Here is a 25,733-nt window from a genome sequence, read left to right as displayed (position 1 = left end):
CAAGGAGAATAAAAGACGGCAAAGGAAAGCAGTAGTGTGGAGTTAATGATCTGAGATCAAACTGGAGGAACTAATGGCCCCTTTTTCATGATGTAGTTACGTCTATGAATATTGAAAACCTTGTTCAGAATCCTCCAGCAGGGAAAACCCATAGCAAGTCTAACAAGTGAAGAAAAAATGAGCAGCCACTTCCCCTAGGGAAACAGGGAGACAGAAGCTGGAAGAGGGTCCTGAGCGGGCATGAAACCCCTGCATCCCCAGGGCAAAGGCCCCCAGAAGGCTGAATTCCACTCGGGCTCAGCAGCATCCACCCCATCCTTATCCCCTTACAGCTCCCTCTCCAAGTGCTGGCAAAGAGTGATGGTCAAAGGCTTTGCGACACATATCCACCATGGAGCCATTTCAAGCCAGATGAGGACCCCAAGCACACATTGATCAATTTTATTTCCAGCAGACAATGCCTTCCCCACTGTTAAAAATAAACCCATAAAGGCTAATTCAGTGTACCACAACAAGTCAGATGAATCCATCCAAGCGAACTGGTACTGCCTGGTGTTTCATCCTCTCTATCCCTCAGTCCTGAACAAGGCATATAGTTGAGGACCAGTTGCCACATGCAGATTGTCCCCCTGACTCTGCTCCAAAGCATCTGCATACGCAATCAGTCCTCCTTACAGCTGCTTCCTTTTATTTTTATGGTGTCTGCCATTAAACAAACCTCATAATTGCAACAGGAAGATGAGGTTCACCTCAATTTTGTTTAATGCTGGATACCAGCAAATCTTAATCTGCATGGGAGGAGGTGAGGTCTTTGGGAAGATCCTTGGGCAGATGCTGCCCAAGGCATGTCCCAGACAATCCCCAGGAGTGGTTATGGTCTCCAGTTCATTTGGGGTAAGATACCAAGAAGCTCATTTTGCCTTAGAGCAAGTGTTCAAGGCCACGTTGTATAGGGCTCTGAGTAACCTGGTGCAGCGGAGGTTGGAACCAGACAGTCTTTAATGTTCTTTCCAACCCAAACCATTCTGTGATTCTACGATACTGTGAAGTATTGCTCTGACATCAATACTCATCTGTTGATGATATTCCAGCACTGGAGCTAAGTGCTGGAGTTTCTATGCAGAATGAAAATACAGAACAACATAAAGGCTGGTCAATGGGAAAGCTGATGCAGAAACCAGATTCATCGGACAGAAACATGCCCTGCTGTTTGGCTGGAAGCAATCAGAGCTGTGGGGTCTCTGGAGGCATCTCTGCTTTCCTGGGAAGGCCAATGTTTAAAGAATCAAAAAGCAGACATAGCAGTTCTGAGCTCCCCAGGACTTTCTGAGCTTTTTTGGGTAGTTTTGGCTATGTAAATAATTTTTGGTTACAAATCCTTATGGTTATAGACCCAAATTCTGATGCTCATGGCAAAGAACAAGATTTCCCACACAAGACTGTGACTGTAGGTTTTGTTTGTACAGGGCCACAGGTGCAGGAGTTCAGCATCACCTTTACTTGATCAAAGGATCAATTCACAGGTCACAGAAATTAAAGATTTGGACCTGAAGCTTTGCTGAGGTGCAGTCTGAACTGACCCAAAACAAATCAGCCTCATCTCTACTCCCAGCTCATTGCAGCCATGTGGCACTTGCTAGATTTACCCTCCTGGCAGCTATTAAGCATTTCTGAAGTTTTACAGTGGAATTTATGTCAACTAGAAACTGGAAAAAGGTCTCTGAAAGTTACCATTTGATTTATTTCAAGGACAACAAAGGAGGTTTTAGAGAAGGACATGTAGGTTATGGAGAGCAGCATGTCCTACCATTCATACTCATCTGTTGATGATATTTGCCCAGCACCGGAGGAAAGTGTGGTGAATTCTATGCAAAATAGAAAGACAGAGCAACATGAAGGCTGATTGAGCCATTTTCAGTTTAGAAGCAAACTTACACTTGCATGCAACAGGTAGTAAACTCAATCTGCTAAGAAAAGCAGAGACAGGCTGGGTAAACTGAAAATGCCACCAGCAAACTCCAGTCCTGACCCCCCCTCTTTCTGGTCTTCCTTAAGTAAGTTTAAAAACAGTGACTGACTTTTAAAAACTCATTTACTTCAGTGCTCTAGGACCTAGCTTTTCATTATAAAATGATAGAAAGGGACAGAAGAATATAATCAGCCTTCTTTTTTGTTTAATAACAGTCCCCAAACCACTCGAAGTACTTGAAACTGCTGAGATAACTGTCCTGATTTCAGAGAGGACGGGTGTGGGTGGTACCTCCCAGCACAGAGGGGACATTTGTATTGGCAGCTAAGGCAGAAAGCCTCCACACAACCTAGGGAAAAGGAAAAAAATTAAAGAAAGAAAGAAAAAAAACCCCACCCAGCAAATAAACAAAAGCATTCCTAATAAACTGGAAATGTCATACTACATCAGGGATCACAAGATCGAGCCCAGAAAGGTCCAAGTGGCAAGAACATGCTGTTAAAAACAGATGGGAAAAACAAGCTGGGAAAGGTTGAGACTGTGTTTCTAAACTTCTGTTCCCGACATGGGTTTTAGAGCTGGTGCTGGTGTGGTTGGGGGTGAAATTCCAGCTGCCTGCATCGTCCCAGTAATCTCTGTGGAAACCTTAAATGCAGGAGTATGGGGGAAAGAATTTTACACTAAAATTCCTAATAAAAAACATTGGAAATGTAGATTTTTCCAGCTTCCTAAGCCCAGGCTCACCCCAAGTTGAGTCAGGTTAGTAATACTGCTGTTTTGTATTTTAGCCATGGTTTTTTAGAGTCCTGCTTGGAAGGGGATTTTCTCCTCACAGCATGGCTGTGTCGAGGCAGAGGTTCCGAGTGGGTTTCTGGGATGCTGTGCAGCATGATAATGGCCATGTAAGCCTTTCAGTGCTCATCCCTACTCATCTTAAGATGGACTTACAGAGGTGGTTCTACTCAGTGCCATAAAACCAGGTTCTCAGCGATCAAAATACGAGTCACATGCTGGGAAAAGTGGGTTCCTGCTGACAACCCCCTAAACATTACAAATTACATAAAAAGGAGAGAGGAAGACTAAGATTAAACGGGAAGATGAGGGTACCAAAACATGCAGCTTGCAGAGAGCTGTGGAGAGAAAACCTCCGAGCCTGCCACCTCTATGCTCAGCCCATCGTCCTGAAGACAACTGGAGATAAAGCTCCTGATGACAAACTCCTAAGACACACCAGCTATTCCCTGAGACTGTCTGAGACCTTTCAACATAACAAAATAACAGAAGTTGGTTGTTTTAGAGGATTTTTTTCATACAACACGTTCCCCCACTTCTGATTACACGAAGATAGAGCTGGAGCCAACACAGCTCTGTTTGGGGTCCACACTTTCCAGAAGCATTCAAGCCAAGATCTATTATTTAGAGAAACAGGGTCTGGCCTGGAAGATCTCAAAAACTTTTGAGCTCCAGCACCTGGAAGATCTCAAAAATATTTGTAAACATTGGGGTTTGGCTCAAGTGCCTTTCTGTGTAGGAGGAGCATGGGGGAGAACACTTTCTGAGGCACAAACCAAATGCTATTCTGAAATTTAACAAGTTTGACTGATCCCTCTATTATTTTGCATTCCTTCATGCTTTAGGCTCCAGAAGATGCCTAAATATCCAAGTGCATAGGCTGTCAGCACAGCTTTTCCAGCCCAGCAGGAAGTAGGAGATATCTTCAGGGAGAGACTATTTTTGGAGTTATCCAATTCCAAACTAAGCCTTCAGACTTTTTGTTGTTATTATTCAGATTAAGATGGCAGAGTAGGAGAGCTGAGGCATTCCCACAGCACATTACATCGCTCATACCGCCTGTTCTCAGTGGTGGAAGGGAGATCTTTGTATGGATGTGAGACAGGACTGGAAATCCATGGATAAGGTCCTGGGGTTTTTTGAGGTCCTGAGCTGATATGTAGGCACTTTGACATTTGGATGCAGTTGTGTTTAAATTTCAAAAATCAGTTTTTAATTCTGCACAACAACTTGGCTTCACACAAGATAAGGATTGAGAAGACTATTTTCCCTTTTACCCAAAACATTCCAAGTGAAAAACACGTATATGACAAAGAATTACATTACAATAGCCTTGCACATTACCCAACATGTCTCTAGAATCAGCAGCCAAGCGTAGGACACCCCAGAGTCCCCCCGCTGAACAACTGGATCAGGCTAAATTAATTGCAACATCCAGTACTCGGTTTTTTTGCTTTTACAATTCCTATTTTATACATTAAAAAATGTTTAATAGCCATCCCTCAGCTTATTCCTTAAGATTAATAAGTCAAAACAGAAACACTAGGGAGTATATGCAATAAAAAAAATAAAATACTAAAACACCCTTGGCTGAAGTTAATTTCTATTAGAATCCTTAGTCATGACGGAAATGTATTTATAACCACAAACCTTCACTAAATTATCTTAACAGCCTCTAGCTGTTGCGCTAATGGCCAAAACAGCACAGTAAATTACTGTCTCGCTGTACAAAATTATACACATCACTATTATACCATGTTTTAGTTCCAGCCTCTGAAAACCAGACCAAAATTTATTCTTATTACCCAACTGAGTTTACCCACCAGCACATGCCTGTGCCCTGCCATGTGTTTACTCCCGAAAGAGAATAAATCCACCAATTTTGGCACCAATGCCCCGCCCTGCCCTCAACACCCGCTCACCTTTTCTCCCTCCTTTCCCATGTTTGACTGACTTTCCACTCATCCGGTTTTCCTATCTGGCAGCTGGACTGAGTTTTTAAACTGACTGAATTCACTCCTAACCTCGTCCGAAAACTTCAAGGCAAGGCATGTGCAAGGCAAACCTGGCTCAAAAAACTTGGTCTTTCTCAACACAAGGCTTTTGGGACGCAGACTAGAAATGGGAAGATGAAGATGAGACTGAAGGACGTTGGTGTCTGGTTCCCAGCTCTGCGATGGACTTGTTGCAGGCCCTGAAAGATTCACTTAATCCCTGTACACTATAATTTCCTATTTATGTAGCAGGGCCAGCGAAGATCCAAGAGTCCAGGAAGCAACCTGGCAGCACAAGGGTGGAAAGGTTGGAAATCCACTGAGTGTCCAACACCTTCTGCCAATTCTTTGCTCTGTTAGGATGTGTAAAGCCAAAATAATTTGTGTTTACAACTTTCCTCAGTACTATAATGCCAAGACCCTGGAATATTCAGGGTAGGTGGAGGAGTACTATTGAGAATTGAAAGTGCAAGGACCAAAGTTTGGGGGAAAGAAAATGAACCCAAGTCCAGCCCACCCCACTGGGCTCTGGGGACAAAAGGGATAAAGGTGGCACAATGGAAGAAGCAGATATAATATCCAGTAATATACACCGACTGGGAATGGATGTCTGAGATACAACTTGGAAAGCACCCCAGCCATGTTTCTGATCATGCTCTGCTGTCTGTTTTTCCAGCAAACTGGTATTTTGTTGGTTTTCGGGTTTTTTTAAAAATATATATATAAAGTCAAAAGTTGCCCATACTTTGAAGGAAAGAAATTCAAGGACAGTTTTGACCAGGTCTTTCCACACTGAAAAAGTAAGGTTAAACCTTGCCTAAATTACAGCTGATTCAGCAGTAATGCACACAGCAGAGAGGAACATGTAAACCCTAAACACGTCATTCTGGCTTCTCACCTTTCTCCACAACACAAGCTATGGTTGGTTAGTGCGAGGCTTCAGGTACAAAGAAATGCAAAGAACAGGCTTTAAAAGTTCTTCTTAATTACAAATGCAAATCTTGAAGCTTCTCATCCCCAAGCGATATTCAACAACTCAGTTCTATCTGAAATTCCGAGTGTGTCAGAGCAGCAGGTCCACGCTTCACCCCAACGGCCTTAACAACAACACCTAACAGCACTGAGTTGGTCATGGCAGACTCTTCCAAGAAGCAGGATGAACAGAGAAAAATCACCAACTGCACATTTTCATCAAACACCCTAGTTAACTGAAAACACATACAAAAAGCCTCATAAACATCCTATGCATTGCATAAGACAGGATTTGCTTTACATCCTTTTTGCACTCCAGCCTAGACCAACACATGAGGCTGTTTCCATCTGCCCCAAGACAAATACTCATTGTTAACTGCATTGTGAACATCTAACACTACTGAGCATAGAGTATTTTGTGAAGCAACATCCATGACACCAATCCGTAAGACTCCCTGCCTTCTGCTGCATGTGAAGTGCCTTCAGTATTAAACAAAAAGAAACAAACCAAAAACCTGTGGACAACTTTCTTCTCGAGACATGACTCTGCCTTGAAACCTCGCTCCTCGAAACACGTCCCCGTGACAGTATATGATACATCAGCCCACCTGCATGCCAGCTGGCTGTACTGATTTGATGCTAAAAAGAGCGTATTGATTGATTCCCAATCAAAGCCTCAGCCAATGTGTTTTGCAAGTGTTTGAGACAATGCCCTGATCCCTTCAGGTCCTCCCTTGGGTTGACTTTGAAGGGAATGTAAGGCAATAGCTGAAAACGGCTCTGGGAGCAACTCTATGGACATAGTGCTGAATCTAACTAGTCTCAGATCAAAGGATGCCCTGTTACAAGTGGCAACTGTGACAGGTGAAAGGTGAAAAGAAAAGTGGAGGGAGCCCCATCCCTTGGAAAGATCCGCCCTCAAATGTTTGACTGGTTTAAACCTCAAAATACCATTTTTTTCCTTCCCAGTGTTTTCTTCATGGTATCAACTTCTAAAATTGCAGATATTCGCATTATTCATGTCTCATCTACTTTAAAAGGTGCAAATTCAGAGTTGTTAGGAGGAGGCATGTTTCTCCTCCATCACACATCAACAGCAGAGTCAGAACTTGCTGAAGGATGAAGAAACAAAAAGATCTTACAGCTTTAACATCTGTGAGCAGCTCCTTGTCTGTGTTTGATGCTGAGGGATCAGATACGTCTGATCACCTCTTCTGAGTGCAAATCTCGCCTCTCCAAGGGTGGATTCAGGTTATAGGTTGGGATGCCTCTCTCTTTGGCGATGTGCCAAACACTTTGAGCTGCCTCCTGGAAGAAGGACCCTGGGGTGCTCACAGAAGAAGTCCCAGAAGCCAAGCTAAAATGCTAACCCTCCGCTGTGTGGACTGCAGCCCTGTGGACTTTTATCAGGGCACTTTCTCATTCACTTTCTTTGAAAGGTGGCCATCCTTCAATGCAGGCCTGTTGTGTAAAGCTTTCTCAGGCTCCTAATCACTTTCGTCACCCTTCTCCAAAGACACCCCCTGGTGTCAGGGGTCCACCCACCCACACTTTGCTGCAGGATAAAGTCCTGATTGCTGGCAGGAAAACTCCTTGCTCCCTGTCCTGACTCACTCCATGCACACAGAGGGCTCAGAGAGGGACCTGCACAGTCAGGGCTTAGTTCAAACCTCAATCCCCAATTTCAAGCCTTGAGCAGGGACCAATCAACATAATTTCTCAGCATCTCCTCCTGCTTAGCACTACCAGAAGGAGCCCATACACTCCCTGTCATTCCCTATACCCTGTATCTTCTGCATTTCTTCTTTTTATTCCTTTCATTTACATTATTTATTCTCCTCCCTCAAGGGCTTTAAGAAGCCACAATTACAGAGTGCTCACTGTGTGCCCGGCTGCCACTATGGATAACATAAGGTCATGCTGGAGGTAGCAGCAGGGCTCAGCCGCCAACTCTGCTCCCCTCTCTCCTGCCACCCCAGCCCTGTGCCCTGACCCCCAAAACAATGAGCCCTTCTATTTCCCACAGCCCCACTGGAAACTCCGGTTTGACGTTAACTTGTGGTGGACAGTGGGCGAGACAGGCAGGGAAGGCGAGAGGGGGGCAGAACACAAGCCTCAAGTCATCGATTCTTCTTGGGTCAAAGAAAATGAGGTTTTCCTGGGAGCTTCCTATCTGGAGGGAGTTATTTAGGAACAACACAGTGACTCGGAATCAAAGGAGCTGTGTGTGGTGTTGATGGTATGGAAGCAGAGTGGTTGTTTTATGCTGGCAGTAAGTCAGAAGGGGCATTTACAGAGGGGCATTTATGGAAGGGACATGAAGAAGAAAAGGCACTGGGGAGACCTCATTGCAGCCTTCCAGTACTTAAAGGGAGCTTACAGAAGAGCAACTTATTACACAGGCAGATAGTGACAGGACAAGGGGAAACTAAAAGAGGAGATATTTAGATTAGATGTTAAAAAGAAATTCTTTACTGTGAGAGTGGTGAGGCACTGGAGCATGTTGTCCAGAGAAGCTGTGGATGCCCCATCCCTGGAAGTGTTCAAGGTCAGGCTAGATGTGTCTTTAAGCAATCTGGTCTCGTGGAAGGTGTTCCTGCCCAGGGCAGGAGGGTTGGAACTAGATGACCTTTAAGGTCTCTTCCAACCCAAACCATTCTGTGATTCTATGACTTACTGTGTTTGACCCTTCCTGTGCTGGATGACTCTCAAACAGAGCACCTGTGTGAAAGCAGCACGAGAAGAAAGGAGATCTGGAGTTGCTGAGGTGGCCTCTACAGGGGTGGTAAAGGGGACTTTTAAATGGAAGGGCAACGAAGGTGGACCGAAACCCTGAGTTGAATTAGCCAACCTTTCCTTTTCCATGGGCACTGTTTCAAGTCAAGAGCTTTGAGGGAGCAGTAAAACCACATATTCCCCTCTACAAATAAACAAAAGAAATCCAAAAGATCCTTAAATAAGCACGTGGATGAAGATCTGAAGAACAGATTGGTAGCAATGACTAATAACCCCATTTAGCATCATTACTGACATTACTATGAGATAAAAAAAGGCAGATAAACATAACCATCACCCTGTTCAACAGCAGCACAGTACAAGACCTACAGTGTACACAAAATATGGCTCTTTGAAGCTGAAAATTTACAAGACACCTCTGTGTCACCAGAGGAGGGAAAAGAACATTTACTAGTCAGTTTTGGAAACAAGACATAATCCCTGTTTGGGTATTATATTAAGTGGCCAGGAAGTTGGTTTAGCAAGTCAACTTGTAACCTCTGGCAGTCACACCAAAGTCCATGGGGATGTTCTGAAGGTCAGCGAGGAACCTGAATGGCAAGGCAGCAGCTGGGATCATCAGTAAAACTTAATCACTGAAAATCTATGAAATGCAGAGGACCACAAATCTTTGACTCAAAATGTTATTTCCATCTTACCATATGGATACAGGAGCTGGAACTCCACCAAAGAGATGTCTAAATGCCTTCCAAAGCAAATGCCTTTGGAAAACACCAGGTTTGAATGGAATAAGATGCATAACAAGTACCAAGATCCTATTAGGACAGCATCTTTGATCTAGGAGATATGATGGAAATAGTTTGGACATGTCCAAAAGGCATTAAAAAGCAAAAGAAATAATAAAAAAATCAACCAGAAGATATTTCTGTCAATAGATTCTCACTTCTATCAATAGATTATTATTTCTGTCAACAGAGAGACCCAGCATACAGGATTTAAAGATTCAGAGGCCATATGAAAGAGTCTGGAGTAGGTAGAGACAGAAAAGCTTTTCAAGCAACAGAAAAGAAGAAGCACTCTGAACACTTAATTCAGAAATGTCTAAGAGCTGTTCTCAACTGGTCCTGTCTCAAAGCCAGATTTAAACTATAAATAAAAATGCCCCATTTCTGGCCCAAGAATGACCTTCCTATCCTGAACACACATCATTTTGGTGTGAGAATATTCACATTTGGATGGAGAAGTTCATTTCTAGGTATTGGTGTAATGCAGACAACCAGACTGATGCAAGATTTCCCAAATCGTAACCTTCTCCAGGAAAACTGCGCAAGAGTTCAGAAGAAAATAGGAACCAAATATGAAAAGACAAATCCAGAGATGAAATCACCCTCCCAGGTTGCTGGACTTAGTCCAGATTTGTTGAAGAAACAGGCACCACTGGCTATCTTACACAGCAAGAAACATATGCTTCCAGCACTCAGATTTTCCTCCTGTCCTTTAAAGGTACAGTTTGCAGGCTAAAAACAACTAGGAGAAATTTTTTGGACCAAAGCAGATTTTTACTTTTTTAATATTATTTTTTTTAATTCTCTATTTAAACACAGCATGTATTTAAGTTGCTGTACGGCTAGGTATGATCAATGACATATTGTACGATGGCACTGTGCAGGCTTGCATGCTGACCTTGAGGAATTCCTCTTTGTACACCACGTACCTGAGAGCATTGTCCAAACAATTCTTGAACTCTGCCAGTGCTGTGACCACTTGCAGAGTCCAACTACCAAAAAAAAAAGAGATGAAAACCTTTTCCTTATATCTAACTTAAACCTTCCCTGATACAGCTTCATTCTCTCAGGTCCTGTCATTGTTCACCAAAGAGAAGAGATCAGTGTCTGCCCTTCCTCTTCCCCTCTCGAGGAAGTTGTAACTATGACGAGGTCTCCCCTCAGTCTCCTCTTCTCCAGGCTGAACTGACCTCAGCCACTCCTCATACGGCTTCCCCTCAAGGCCCTTCACCATCTCCATTGCCCTCCTTTGGATGCTTTCTAATAGCTTAATATCTTTCCTGTATTGTGGTGCCCAAAACTGCACACAATATTCAAGGTGAGGTTGCCCCAGTGCAAAACAGAGCAGGACAATCCCCTCCCTTGACCGGCTGGTGATGCTTTGCCTGATGCCACCCCCCGGACATGGTTGGCCCTCCTGGCTGCCAGGGCACTGCTGACTCATATTCAACTTGCTACAGACCAGGACACCCAGCACTGCTTTCCAGCATCTCATTCCCCAGTCTGTACGAACACCCATGGTTAGCCCATCCCAGGTGAAGAATCCAGTACTTTCCCTTGTTGAACTTCATATGGTTGGTGATTGCCCAGTCCTCTAATTTGTCCAGGTCTCTCTGCAGGGCGTCCCTGCCTTTGAGGAAGTCAACAGCTCCTCAATTTAATATCATCAACAAACTTACTTAGTTTCCCTTCGAGTCCTGCATCCAAGTCATTTATGAAGATGTTGAAGAGCAGTGGCCCTAATATTGAGTCCTGCAGAACCCCATTAATGACCAGTCACCAGCCATGCTCTACACTGGCTCCATCCATACAGTCTCCCACATTCAGTGCCAATTTGCTGCTGGTTTAACCCATGATAATCACATGATAACCACAACGCTGGTTTCACTTGGCAGCAAGGTGTTCAAGTGCTGATCCAAATTCTCCAGATTCTGACAGAAAAAGTCTGAGGAGCAAGCTGACCTGTCCCTCTGCAAGAGGGACCAGCATTTCCAGATCAGCAACTCTGAAAGCTTTTACGTAAAAGCATCAAGTCATGGTGGGATATTAAGACAGTGGTTTGCAAGAGTGTAAACAAGTCACTTCTAACCCCTTTGTCTTCTCAGCTGGGGTGAGAGACTGGAAAAGACAAATAAAAAACCAACCCAGCCTTTCTCTTCTCAGCTCCTCTCAAGGTGGCATCACTACATACTGGGGAAGGACCAGAGATAAGGCACAGAGACTACCTCATGTACAAACAAGAATGAGGATTTTTCCTTTCTCAACCTATTTTTATTATTTAAACAGAATTACAGTAACTATTGCTAAACTGTGGAGATACCAACTGAAACTTTGGAGATCAGGTCTGCCCTTAGCTTAATTATCTGCATGAGGAATGCTGCTGTAGGTGCTGCTCAGTGATCCATAGAAGAGATTCAGGATGTTCCAGGAGACTTTCTGGATGCTCAGCAACTTTGAGAGCCTCTCTAGGGCCAAGTGCCCCAGCTGGTGGCATAAGCCAGGATGTCTACAGCCCAGTGACAGGGCCAGGCTTCCTGCTCACAGCTCTGGATGAAGAAATCACAACAGTCTGCATTAACACAACGCCTCTTGACAAAACGATATGCCTACGTGTGCCGCCATTAAAATTCCATAAAATTACCCAGCCTAAGGATGGTGTGGGATAATAAGCATTTGCATACTGTTGATCCTGGGCTTAAACTCTTTTTGCCCAAATCTTTGGCAGGATGGGTCTACTTCAAGGAGAAAGGCTGAGAGGTGGAGAGGATGTGCAGAACTGCAGCAAAACATCTTCCAGCTCTATATCTGCTCTCTGAAGTAAATCAAATCTCTCTTCCTTATTTCTCATACCTCCTACAACAGGGATAGATATGTTTTGTCACCACTGTTAGGTGATGCAAGATCCACCTAAGTACTATGAGATGGAAGTGAGACTTTAAAGACTTAAAGGAGTACTGAAAGAAAGGGCCATTTATATTAAAAGCAGTAATTTCCAGATCTTTTGGATCAATTCATCTCAGAGAGCCTCCAGGTGACCTTGGCACCCTCATCATCTAAATCCCCACTAGAAGTATTATGTACTTCTCCAGACCAGTTGCAATGCCTTACCATAGCTTCACACATCCCCAGTAGCCTGCAAGCAGCTCAGAAACCCCTGTATCAGGTAGAAACCATACAGTCAAGGCTCCCAGCTTGGGAATGACCCTGAACACAAGTGAGCCAAATCACTGACTTGTTGCATGCCTTGGTTTCCCCATCCGACCAGACCCTTCAGGGCAGATGTGGTCTCCCCAAACACCCAGAACATTCATCCCCAGTCCCAGTCACCTCAGCTGCTACTGTAATCCAAATAAATAATATTTCTTCTGCCTTTGAGTCACTACTATAATTTATGTGCTTCAGTCTGGTAAACACTATTACATCATGTCTTGCATCTGATACTTGCTAAAAGAAAAAGAGAAAAAAATGGTTTCAATATCACTCCTGCTTTCAAAGAGAAACGAAGCCAGCTTCCTCATACACTTTCCCTAAGTATTGCTTGTCTTAAGTTTAGCCTGTGCTTTGCCACCATCAATCTTTTACATTCACTGTGGAGTGCCAGGACCATCACCCTGCTCTGAAGTCATGACAGATAGCTGGAGATTCACTCAAGCTATCTCAGCAAAGCCAAAGTATCAGGAAAATACACTGGTTTCACTCCCCACACAACACACATACTCCTTACCTCTATGGCCATGTCCACCTCGATCGATGCAATGCACCTCGGGTTAGCCCTGACCAAACTACTTTGAGTTTCAGCAGTTGAAGAGCTGCCTTAGCATAGCACTTCTCCCAGGCTGCTTGTGTTGGCAGCAAACAAAAGAAGGACTACCCACCTTCACAGGGAGCTGGGCTAATGCAGCCCAATTGCTTCTGAGAGGCTGGGCTTTGTCTCAGAGGTATAAGAAACACTGGGCTGAAGGCACCTCAGGAGGTCTCTAGCCCAGCCTTGTATTTGAGGTTCCAGGCCAGCTGGAATTTTTTCTAGCCAAGTCTTGAAAACTTCCAAAGACTGCAGCCTCTGTGGGAACTTACTCCTCTATACCATGACCCTCGGCTTCCGTAAGACCCAGCGTGAACCTCCAAAGCTGGGTTGTGGTTTGCCATCTGTTACAACCAAGAAGAGTTTGACTCCATCACATCATCCCCATAACCATCCTTCAAGTATCTGCATGTTATTAGATCACATGTATCACAATGACAATACATCGCCGTCTGACTGTTTCCAGAAAATGTTAAGTGGGCAAAGGAATACGGCCACACACTCAAGCAAAATGACCCCAAGAGAAGGTTGAAGGGAAGAGGTCATGTGTTTTGACTCATCAGCAATGATGCAGCAGAGAAACAAGTTACAGAGAGGGACCTTTGTGCAGCATTGCACAAGAGAGCTGGTGTGGTAGGAGTGCTGGCAGGCACTGCCCTTGAAAGCAAAATGCACCCCTTGACCTGCAAAACCTTCTCTGGTGGAGCAAGTGTTCATCCCTTCTCTGAATCATCTGGCTGATGACAACAGCTAAAACATCTAAATCAAGCCAGGAGATTACATGGGAGGAGCAGGCAGCTTCACAGCTGGAGTAAGTGTTAAGTCATGAAGTTCAGTGCTGTCAAAACTTTCTGAAAAGAACTTGTCACAGGACTTCCTTGAGTCCCATCAGTAGACCCAGGTGACATAATTTGTGCCCTTAAGCCTCCCTGCTATCCCTCCCTGGATCCAGGCTCAAAATCCATAAATTCACCTAAACTAGCACTGGAAGGAACTTTTGGAGAATTTGTCAAATTTATTCCACTGCCTCAAAACAGGATCAGCTCTCTGAAGAGTTTGGCCAACCTGCGCTTCAAAACTGCCATGATGGAGACACCAAGCCCATCCCAAACATCTATTCCACTGCTTCACTTCTCTGGCAATCAGAGGTTAGGAAGTTTTTCCTAACACTTGTTTCCCTTGCTGCAGTTCAAGCTCAGCACTTCTTGGCCTCCTTCCACTGGCCATGCAGAGCAGTTTACTCCCTTCCCCTTCACAGATACCTTAGACATACTCAGTGACCGCTACTTCTCCTCTCAGCCCTCTCATCCCTAAACAACCTCATTTCCTTCAGTCTTTCCATGTTTCCTAGGTTTCTGCTCATTTTTTTGGTGCTTTTCTCTGGAATCTCTGCAACCATTTCCTATTTTTGGTAGAGGGGAGCATCCTGAATTAGGCATGGCACAGCTGAACACGAGAACGACCCATTAAAAGTCCTTAGAGAGAAGAGGGGAAAAAAAAGAGATAATTTTGCACAATATCCATCTTTTGTATTTTGTTGCACAATAAAGGGATGTTCTTTCTTCCCCCTCATATAAAATTTCACCTCAACTGGCACCATGTCAAACTCCACCCGGCATCTCCACCATTTGAGCAGCCTATAACATCTCTGCTCCAGTGGTCCTACTTAGTCCACATCCCACATTCTCATTTAAGGAGGACGTCCTTGCTACGCATTTCAGGTGGGATAAGAAGAACCAAAAGAAGCCCTTCATCAGGGAGTTACCCTACGAACAGGACTGTGATCAGTAAATTAGTCCATTATACCCCACTTAACCTCTTCTTGCTCACCCCATTGAAGAGGAGCAGCTCTTCCAATGACCTTGATTAAACTTCTTCTGCTTGATGTAAAAAGGACCACTGATGCACAAAGCTAAACTCCCCCTGGTTAAACCAGACAGGGGGAAAAAAAACCCCAAAGCATTAAAGCATTGTAAAACCAGTACATGATGAGAAGCTTTTGTTTTAGTCAGAACTGCAGACATACATCTCAGCCAGACAGAAAATACTCTGACTTCATGGTACATAAATGAGCAGGCAGAGCGCACTGATCTAACGATAGGGAGCTGAGCTGCTCTACGACAGCAGTTATTTTTCACATTGCTTGTCTGCCAGACAGTCCACCCCCGAACCCCATCATGCTGGGCAGCGGACAGACACAAAACACCACTCTAAACCCACGTCTAACAGAGGAGAAAACAGACAGGCACGTCCAGCGGGAGAGGACCAGGAGACAGTGAGTCAGTACAGGACCGGCACAACATGCACTGGTCTCGGCTCATTGGTCACACAACTAAAGTCAAGGGTTTTGTTTAGGGATTGAGGGGTTGTTTTTTTTTTCATAGGTGTTTTAAGAAGGAGCCAGGAGGAAAATTAAAAGACAGTTCTGTGCTTTGTGGGTGTATACTAGAAGACCCTTCCATGCATGAAAATCAGAAGGGCAAAAGGTAGGGACAGACTTTTTAACAGAGTCTGTAGCAATAGGACATGGGGTAATGCTTTTAAAACTGAAAGAGAGTAGTCAGACTAGATATAAGGAAGAACTTTTTTTACAGTGAGAGTGGTGAAACACTGGCACAGGCTGCCCAAAGAGATGGCGGATGCCCCATCCCTGGAAACATTTAAGGCCAGGCTAGATGGGGCTCTGAGCAACCTAGTCTAGTTGAAAATGTCCCTGCTCATTGAAGGGGGATTGGGCTAGATGAGCTTTAAACATCCCTTTCAACCTAAACCACTCTATGAATGTACGAAAGTGTTTGTCTGAAAAAAAGAAATCAAGGAAGTGGATGATGGAGCTTGGTGTCCCAAGCAGAGCAGAGGTGGAAGGAGGTATTTTGGTACCTCTGTTACTTTTGACCTTCAGTTGCTTGCTTAGCTTTTATTAGCAATACTACAGTAGCACTTACAGCCAAATTGCCTAGGGTCTACATGAACCCCTGTCCACAGTTACAAGGTAGAAAAAAGTTAGACTTTGTCTCAACCTTTAAGCAGTCATCATTTGATCATTTGAATGTCCTCCAACAGAATAGAAACTAATACCACCAGTATTTCCCCGAGCATTGTACAGAGGTCCTACACAAAATATCCCACAATCTCACATAAACACAATCCTCTGAAGTGAAACAGCAGGTATTGCTGTAAATGCAGATTAATGCTGCAAGGATCAGGTGTGGAGAAGAGTCCCCTTCCCTGATCACTCTGGATAGAAGTTAGAGAGAAAATTTAGCACTTTCCTCTCTTGCCAAAGATCTCCTTGAAAAATAAAAGCAAAACAAAACCAGGCTTATAAAAGCACAGCACTTCAAGGACAGTGTTAGCAACACACCCATGTGCAGACACGTACATTTGAAATGCATTTGTCAAAGAAAAAATAAATCTATCATCTACCCTGTGTCAATACAGCCAGAGCAGGAACTTCAAACCCGATTAGCAGCATCCTGCAGCCTGAGATTTCTCCTTTGAGGTCTCAAAGCAGAATATAAACTGAAGGTATAAGGAAAGTGGCAAAGCCAGCGATTCAGCGCCTTTCCTTTGAGGATGTACAAAAGACAGCATAACACCACAGTGGCTGAAAACTCGCCTTTTGTGCATGAAAACCAAAGCCCAACTATGTGAGTTTGTTGTAGATGAAGGCAGACTTTACAGGAGTAAAGCCATCACCCTCAGGCTCTCTAACAGCAAGCTGCTCTGAACCACTATCGAAGAGAACTTGATCAACACATCAACACCCTGAATGCATACTGAAGCTATATAAACATAATAATATCAATAACAGTGCATTAAAAAGTAAAGGCAGGGGCACCACCAAATGAGACACAGTCCAAGCTAAGGCCAGCATTTTCAAATCCAGCCTTTGAAGCAGGAAGCTGGCGCAACTGGTGTGACTGGAAGGGAAGTCCCACTGACCACAGCACCGGGACCGCTCCAGCACAGAGATCCCCCAGAGTGACATCTGCCAAGCATCGCTTCCTGCCCCGCGGAGGCTGCGTGGGATGGTCGGGCACATCTCAGCACGGCCGCATTTCCTCTTGGGGGAATGAGGACACTCTGAAAACATAGGTGGCTTGCAAAGCACTTTGGGATGTATCTAGATGAAAAGCACTCTTATGCACATCAATAATTAGCGTTAACCGCCGGCGTGTCACACCCTCCATGTAGAGTATTTAGCAGATTTATTCAGCTCTTGCTGGAATGCCAGAGCACAAGGTGGATATTCAGATGGCAATGTGAGCGCCCTTTCATGGGGCAGATGCTGGGGAGCTAATGATGTTTGATGAGTTAAGGCCACTGGTGACTCAGAATCAGCAATTAGTTGATTTCTGCAGGAGGAAGGTGCTTTGCTCCATTAAGCTAAAAGCATTCTCCATAGTTCAGCATGCACAAAGTCATTCTGTCCATCTCCCACAAAGCCTGCCTGTATTCATTAGGGGTTGATATTTCCCATATAAACACCCAGGTTTACCTTTGTCTCAGTACATTTTGGGGGACAAGGAGCAAAAGTACTGGATTCCCTAGCAGTTCCAACATGATACTTCCTCAAAGGGAAAGAGGGCGCAAGGAAAGGACTGCCCAGAGTGACTGGACACACAGTCTAATGCAAAGGGATGTGGCATGACTGATGTCTACAGGGCTGAACCCATTTTGGACAAGGCTAATAGCACCACATCACAAATCAGACATCCCTCCAGTCCTGCTCTAGCCTGCAGTATGGGACTACAGACATCCATCTCCCTCTCAAGGGTAGGCAGTGATGCTTCCATCAATCAATAACAGGCACTGGGGAGACACCAGTCGCACTTGTTCTGCCTGCCATTCCCGAAATGCATACAGACAAAAGCAAGGGGACTAAAGGATGACCCGGCTGGTATCCCCCCAAGAAGGGAGAGCATCCAGTTCTCTCCCAGAGGCTATGTTCCAGTCAACTCAAGCTGGCAGAAGCTGGTCACCGGCATCAGTGAGTTGGACCCCAGCTTCATCCCAGGGAGCAATGTTGCCGAGTCATAGGATGGCAGTGTGTTTCTGAGCTCTAATGCTCGTGGCGCATGGCGGGACCGTCAGGTGGAGGGCGCAAAGAACAGTTATTTCTTCCAGTGAGTGGGGAATGTGACAGAGCTGGCATTTGGACCCTCTTTTTACAACTTCTTTGAAGTGTTTGATCTCAGCCGCTAACGACACAAGGGCTATCCAAGCGCTACTGGTGCTACCTTCAAAGGGTTCGGACGTTCAATGATTAATAGGAACCGTGCGCGGGATGGCGGAGAGTGACTATTACAGGGATGTTGGGGGCGATCCAAGATGCGTTAGTACCTTTACTCCTTGGGACCAAGGTATTTCCAGCCTTCCCTAAAACACACGACTTCAAAGGCGAGGGTGTGACCGTCGCAGGTCCCGGGTGAACCCGGCCACCGCGGGGCGCAGCCAAAACGGCCCCAGCACAGCGTGCCCGCTCCAGCCGCGGCCGTCACCTCCCACCCCACCACCGCGGGACAGGGGACAAGCCGGGGGGCTCAGAGATGCTCCCACCCTCCTTCCCCGAGCGGCGGGGAGTCACGACCAACCGTGCCGCGCCCGGGCAAGAGGCACCCCCGCCCTGCCGAGCCTCCGCGGCGCCGGGAGAGGCGGCGGCAGGTGCACCCGGGCTGGCGGCGGGGGAGCAGGGATGGAGGCGGAGGGGATAGATCCCGGCTTTCCCAGGGCCGGGGCAGGGATGACATGGGGTGGGCTGAGACTTACGTATCTCCGCAACTTCTTCTCCGGCGGTGACTTTCGGAGCCAGCCCGAGCACACCACCTCCCCGCCGCTCATCGCGGCAGCCGGGCGCCGCCGGGCGCTGCCGGGCGCTGCCTCCTGGCGCTCAGCGCCGGCCGCGCCGGCCCATGGAGGAAGGGCGGGCGGGAGTGGGTTGGTGGGTGAGCGGATGGATGGATGGGTGGGTGGGTGGAGGGAGGGATGGATGAGGGGGGCGGCGAGCGCCTCCCCCTGCCGCCGCGGCCGCTCGGCTGCGAGCGGGGAAGCAGGAAACTGGCTCCTTCCCGGCTCACCACGCCTCCGCCCGCCCGGCGCCCCGCCAGCCCTGTTAAAGACACAAACCCCGCGGGGAGAGGGGCTGCCCAGCCCCGCGCCGCTCTCGAGGGGCTGCCGCTCGTCCCTGTTCCCCCCGCACTGACACAGGTGCCTGTAGAGAAACTTTATCCATACTGCAGCAGGTGATCTCCAGCAGCGCAGCGTTGCCTTAATAAAAAAGTACACTCCCCCCCCCCCCCCCCCCCCAACCCCTCCACTCTAAGGTTTCATTACCCCACGACCTTTCCTCTCTCTTGATGGAGAAGCTCCTTCTCACCTCGGAAAGGTGAGTCTGGCTTTAGCCCCGCTGCGCTCAGCGGCTTGTGCCTGAGATGAAGGTGCCATAGAAAAACAAAGAGGTTGAGCAAGAAACAGCCAAGCACTAGTGATGCCAAAAACCCTCTTGGAGAAAAGAAAAATAAAATTTAAAAAATTAAACAAACAAACCAACAAAACCAACACAACACGAGGGGAATCAATAAAAGCTTAGTATTTTATTATTGATTTTGAAGTAATGGAGCAGTGGCCACTGAAAGGGGATTTGACTCATGCAGACAAGCCAGGTTTTGTATTACGGCATATTATACCCTGGCTGAGATTCACTATCATCTTTCAGATCTAGAAACACTGTATATTTCAAAGTCTGATCCTCTCCCCCGCTCAGGCAGCAATAAAGCGTCCCTCTACAGACCTGCGAGTTGGGTTATGCTCTGAACCTCCTTTCAGTGCATTCTTTAAAGTAAAAACTTGGGCACAGTACCCATAAAAGCTGAGTCCTCTTTGCCATGCTCACATGGAAAACACAACCCAGGGCTGTTTGCTGGGGATGGATTTCTAAGACCTGTCTCTATACAGGAGCTCTGCCCCAAACCTGCTTGGGCACATTCAGTCATCCCTGCCTCAGCTTCCCTGCCTGTCCAACCTCTGTGGGCAGGGACGGTCCCTCCTTGCATGTTTGTGCCGTGGCTGGTGCAATAACAACTCCACGCTGGCTGGATGCTCTACTGTATGTCAAACAACAACAACCTTTATATAACACCGCTCGAGCAAGGATCTTGCATCACTTCAGAACAGTAATTGCAACTCACAGTGCCTCTGGGAGGTAGGAACGACACCTCTTTTCAAGATGGGGACAGCATGGTTAAGCCATATGTTGTTTATCATCTTTGAGAATGCATAAAGCAGGGGAATAACCCCTTAAAGAACAAGTCAGACATTTGTTAGGAATGTATTTTCTCAACAGCTTTGTTTTTCTGACAGTGAAATGCAAAGACTTAAAAAGGAAGATTTTTCTACCTTCTCATTACCCAAAGGAAGGATTTGATCCTATTCCAGTGCTGGGCAATCTCTGCACAGAGAGGCTGTGGTCAGATCAGCTCACATATCTCTGCCAATGCAGCGTGTATGATGGAGCTGAGAGCAGGGGAGGATGGAGAGACCAGTTCTGTGCTGGCCTCAGCCAGCATTGCCTATTATTCAGTGCACTGGTGCTGTATCAATTGACACTGCATGAGAGCAAGAGTCCCACCTGCAAAATCCCCTGGGTTAGAGGAACTTTGTGCATTTGCAGGGAAAACTGTGTCCTGGTGACCTGCACTTGAGAGATCTTCCCAAAATACACAGTGATTTCAGGGAGGCCAGCGAGTCACTGGGGATTTAGAAAGACTCCATCGAGAGCAGACAATCATGATTAATACACAGGTATCGTGCAAAACTATTCCATGGTGTATGTTAATGATTCACAGGTTAGGAATTCACTCATACTGACACCAATGCAAAGTGGTATCAGTTTGAATACCAGTTGCAGAGAACCCTGTCTGCATTTTTATGTTAACAACTTCCACCACACAGAGTTGAAACACTTCATTTGAGTGATGGATGTTTGAAGAAATGCTCCATAATTATCATCGTGTGAACTGGAATGAATTATTCTACATATTCTGTGACAGGCCTTGGTTTATTACCCTGCTCCCTTGCTGTGCTATCCTTTCTCTCCACTCATCCCCTATTCTGGATCACATTTACTGACTTGGTTATATCTCAACATATATCTGAACAGCGTCCAAAACGTGAAGTACCCCTGTGAATTCTTTTATTCCTTTGGTGAAGCCTGACACATGTATCTCAGATTGCTGGGACTTTTGGATGGCAAATGGGTTGCATGTTTTGCACATTTAAATATGCTGCCATCTCAAATGTGACACAGAATCATACAGTCATAGAAGTTGGAAAAAACATCCGAGATCATCGAGTCCAACCTTAATATAAGCTCTGTGCAGAAAAATGCTTGAAACAAAGATGCTGCACGTGAACGTGCCTCCCCAATTCCACTGTGGCCATATGCAGAGCAGGAACAGTGAGTTAATTCTGGCATCAGGCTGCCAGATTACATGTGATCCAATGCATGTAACATTACAATGCCTTATAATGCTGGCCCTCCTTAAAGCATTTGGCCTGGAAGATACACACAAATACCACCCTCAATGCCCCTAGGAGTTAAGGATGATGTCTGTCTTAAGCACGGCTCTGATTTGGCAGCGCTTGCACGTTCGTAACAGTTTTACCAACTTCAAGCTGTTCCTCCAACCGGCGGTAGAGAATGAACTCAGGCTGGCCCCAGCTGACTACGTAAATCTCTGGAGTTTGAGCTAACAGCCAGCAGCCTTGGCGGAAAACTGTGTGAAAACCACATCCCTGTGTTGGAAAAACCCACTGAGGGAGCTATGCGAAGCCGTAGAGAATCCATCTCTGCCAGGAGGAACAACTGAAAGGGGAACAGCAGAACTAGCAGGCATCGTAAGGGAGAAATTAAGAGATGCCATATGAGCAATAGTATTCCTTGAACAAGGGTAAGGCTGAGAAACATTTTTCTAAGAAAAAGCCCTTGTACTGTCTGTTTAATGTGCTGGAGTGCATGAAAAAGTGACACTTTCTCCTGCAGAAACCTCCAGGATTTTTAACCTTCAGTGCGGTTTCTCGTTCATGTATGAAACCGAAATCTATGAAAGATCAGAACTTCTAAGAAAGAAACCACAATGCCCACCGCTTTTCCTGCCTGCTCCAAATTTATTTATATGAGCTGTGCCATCTGCTGGCAGAAGGGAAAGCTGCAGGCAGAGCAATTCCTCTCCTCGCTCCCGGTCGCTGGTGCAAGCAGGGGATGGATGGAGACACAGGGCATTTCCTGTGGATTAGGGACCAGCTGGCTGAAATGCTTTGGGCTACTTACCCCAGCCAGGCACTAATCCCTTGGAAATGCCCTATACTGAGGTTCAAATAAATCGAAACAGGCTAGGGGGTGAAGGGAAAGGCTAAAAATTCTGCGCTCCTTGGTGCTTCTTGCCTGCTTTTAATTCTGACTGAATACTTGGTCTCCTGAGATCCAGTTCCACAACAATAGGACCTGACTTTATCTTCATGCAACAGTTCCTGCAGCAGAGCGAGATGGAAGCAAGCTTTTTTATTTCATCAAGGATTTTCAAGGTTAAAAAAAAAAAATCACCTCTTTCAAGAACTCAAATCTTTTCAAGCTTTCCACCCTCCACAGAAAAGCACGGCAAGCCCCCCAGAACGACCACAATTGAAGCCAAACCACAAGACAGTCCTTTACTTCATGTGATAGACAGCAGTTCCAGCAGCAGTGTGTGCTTTCCATGAGCAGAGGGAATAGTAGCACAGGATGCTTTCATCAGATAACGAGACAGTTTGAAGCATCTTCACTACAGTGTTCTGGCAAAGATGGGGCATCAGAGCTCTGATGCCTTAATAGAGACTTAAAAGAGAGAGAAGGGAAGAGATGACTTGCAGGTCAGCAGTGTTAAAGGCACATACGGTCCCTTGGACTTGATGGGCCAGTTGCTAGTGGTGGTGATGGGAAAGCAATCTACTTGGAAAGCCTACTTTGTCCTCTCCCTGTTGGACATTCTGGTAAAAACCAGCACATCCCATCAAGAATGGATGCAGACCATTGGGCAGCATGGGGAGGGGCCTGGGGTGCCTGGACAGTGTCTGTGCATGCAGCTGGAAGACACTTCCAGTCCTAACACTTAAAGATAATTAAACGTGTTTTCCTATTCAATCCACTCTGAAGCCCAGTCTTACCTCTTTGAGCAAATTAGACAGAAGTAATTGCCTGGAGCTGAGCTAGGACAGAACGCTACTGATGTATTTCTCAGTTTTGGGCCCAGGTAGGACTTCTTCCTGCTTGGTAATTCCTTCTAGGATGGATGAGTTCCTCATGCAAACTCTCCTGCCTGGATCCAGATACATTTTTGGCAGCTACCTTTACCCCTCCCCCCCTTATGCTATTTCCACCACAGAAGTGAAGGAAACTGGTTTTTTTCCCATTTTTTTCTCACCTCCTCAAGACAGAAAACCATTATAGAACTGCTTGGTGGACAGTGCACCAGGCAATGCTCCAGACACAGACACTATTCTGATATAAGCATAAAGGCCACTTCATCCTTGTTTTTTCCCAGATGAGACCAGTGGCTCGGTATGGGAAGGACTCCCTCTACGGACACTATTTGGCACAATGGGGCTTTGACCGCAGCTGAGCCCAGGGCAAGCAACCATAAAACAAATGATAATAAAACAAGCAGGGGAAAATCTTCACCGGGCTCCCCTGCCTGTTTACCCGACCCTGGTATCCTCTCACATCCTTAGGCATTACTTCAAGAGCAGATGGTGCTCTGTGGTAGAGCAAATGAGCAATTATCCTCCTGACACCCCGCAAGGCCTCCCCACATGCGACTGCAAGAAGTTACTTCACCCCAAGCTAAGAGCTGTTGTCTGGCTTTTCAGCATAATTGGATGTAATCAAGTTTAATTTGGTTGGTGCAGTAACTCTGAAGACTTTTGTAACTGGATTACTGTCGGCTCAACGGTCATGTGCCATTATATTTGCTGGTCAAAACAGAAGCCAGAATAAAAACAGATGCTTTCCCCCTACTCCTCCTTCCAGTGACACCCCTCCAGGATATGAGCTTGCCCTGTACAGTCAATATAATGAACTAAAAATTCTATTAGAAGAAGGAAGTCATTGCTGTTGTATTATGTCCAGGCCTCTTCTACAAAGTGTAAATTACTTGGAGTATGTATCTCTATGTTTGTTTACAATTGTAGACCATGCACAGCTTAGAGTGAAAACTACTGGAGCACAGACCCATGATGCAACGTGAGCTTTTAAACATATGAACTTATTATTCTAACTGTATAAATAGGGGGGCTGAGACCATGAGCAGGAGTGAACGGCTGATGAAAATGAACTCCCCCCGGTTTTATTTTCTGCTATACACCACCATCTGAGAGTAAGGAATACACAAAATGCTGTGTTCGTAGCTGACTTGCAGCTCTACTAGAGGTAACCTGTAGGTGAGAGAGTGGCACCTGGTAAATGTGACAAAGCCAGCAGCATAAAGACCTTATTTTCAGACCCCCCAGCAGCTACCAGTGTTAAGTCATGGAAGAAGCATGTGAAAGCCTGTTCCCATCATACCTTAGGTCAAATTTTGCAAATTCAAAAGCCTGTGGTCTTTTGTAATGCCGCTGAAATGCTGAGAGTTTAGACACGCTGATATCCTTCTGACAGATGCTAAGGCCAGGCAAATGGAGGTTGAAATATGGCACTTTTTTAACAGTGAAAATAATCACCAGAGCAGCACGTGGAGGTGATACGCCCTTGTGGTTTCAAAGCATTTTAGCCCATTTAGAGTGTATTATATTCCTGGTTGAGACATCAATTGCATTTTAGATAGACACCTCCTAAAAGTCTGAAGTGTAAAGAGACTTCCCTGAGATCAGAGCAAAAGATGCTCTATAGTTCCCAGTCTCAAATGCTACAGAGCAGCCACCCTCCCAGCTGAATGCTGTTAAGCTGTAGTTGCAGGCATATGTATCTCTGGTTTTGGCCAGATGGCTATTTTGAGTTTCTAATGATCTGGGAAATGAACACTTCATAATGTTCTGCCTCAGAGGGAAGAGTAAAAACTTTCTTCCTTTTATCCATAGCTGCACTGTTACAGATGGTACTGGATCTCAATCAGGGACTGGAGTAACACAGTGCTAAAACCACCATGTTTTAACACGTACTCCAAGGACATGGCAATACAATCCTGCCTGGCAAGTCATCCATCAAGTTTATTAACAAATAGGCTTGTGAAATTTGCTAAATACTTGAACTGTATGCTTCCTAATTCACCATAAATGCTAATAATTTATTAATGTCATTAGTAATAATGGAATTTGAAAGACTGTTTGATGCCACTGGATAAACCAGGCCCTCGGATTTTAATTGTATGGTTATTTGGGTTTTGCAGGTGGCAAAGTTCAGATGTGTAGGGTGATATGGAAAAGCACCACCCATGCATGTTTACAGAGAAGAACCTAAACCACCCCCTTTCTAGCATTTCAGCTGCTGTGCTATAACACCATGTACACAATGTTGAGCAAGCCTGAAAGCACGTCGTGATTTATTTATACTAAACAACGGGAGAGGTCATTTCAAGAGCTTCATGGAGATGCCACTGTGTGACTCCGGCCTGCCAAAAGGAGACCTCATCAGTTACAGTGTTGACAGCATC

At 45.6% G+C, this 25,733-nt stretch overlaps 1 protein-coding gene across 2 annotated transcripts in view; it reads right to left on the bottom strand.

Moving 5' to 3' along the window:
* Nucleotides 1-18,943, bottom strand: part of GAB2 (GRB2 associated binding protein 2) — a 91,717-nt gene extending 72,774 nt beyond the window's left edge. For both annotated transcript variants that reach the window (XR_003531361.1, XM_027665843.1), the window contains exon 1: nucleotides 18,823-18,943. Coding sequence is in view for 1 of the 2 variants with exons in the window: in XM_027665843.1 (XP_027521644.1) it covers nucleotides 18,823-18,894 (72 nt within the window). In the remaining variant the exon portion in view is untranslated. The remainder of the gene's footprint in view (nucleotides 1-18,822) is intronic.
* Nucleotides 18,944-25,733: the final 6,790 nt, after the last annotated feature.

Source organism: Corapipo altera, unplaced genomic scaffold (assembly GCF_003945725.1).
Source record: "Corapipo altera isolate COAL_440 unplaced genomic scaffold, ASM394572v1 0, whole genome shotgun sequence".
Lineage (NCBI taxonomy): Eukaryota > Metazoa > Chordata > Aves > Passeriformes > Pipridae > Corapipo > Corapipo altera.
This window is presented reverse-complemented; position numbering and strand designations above follow the sequence as displayed.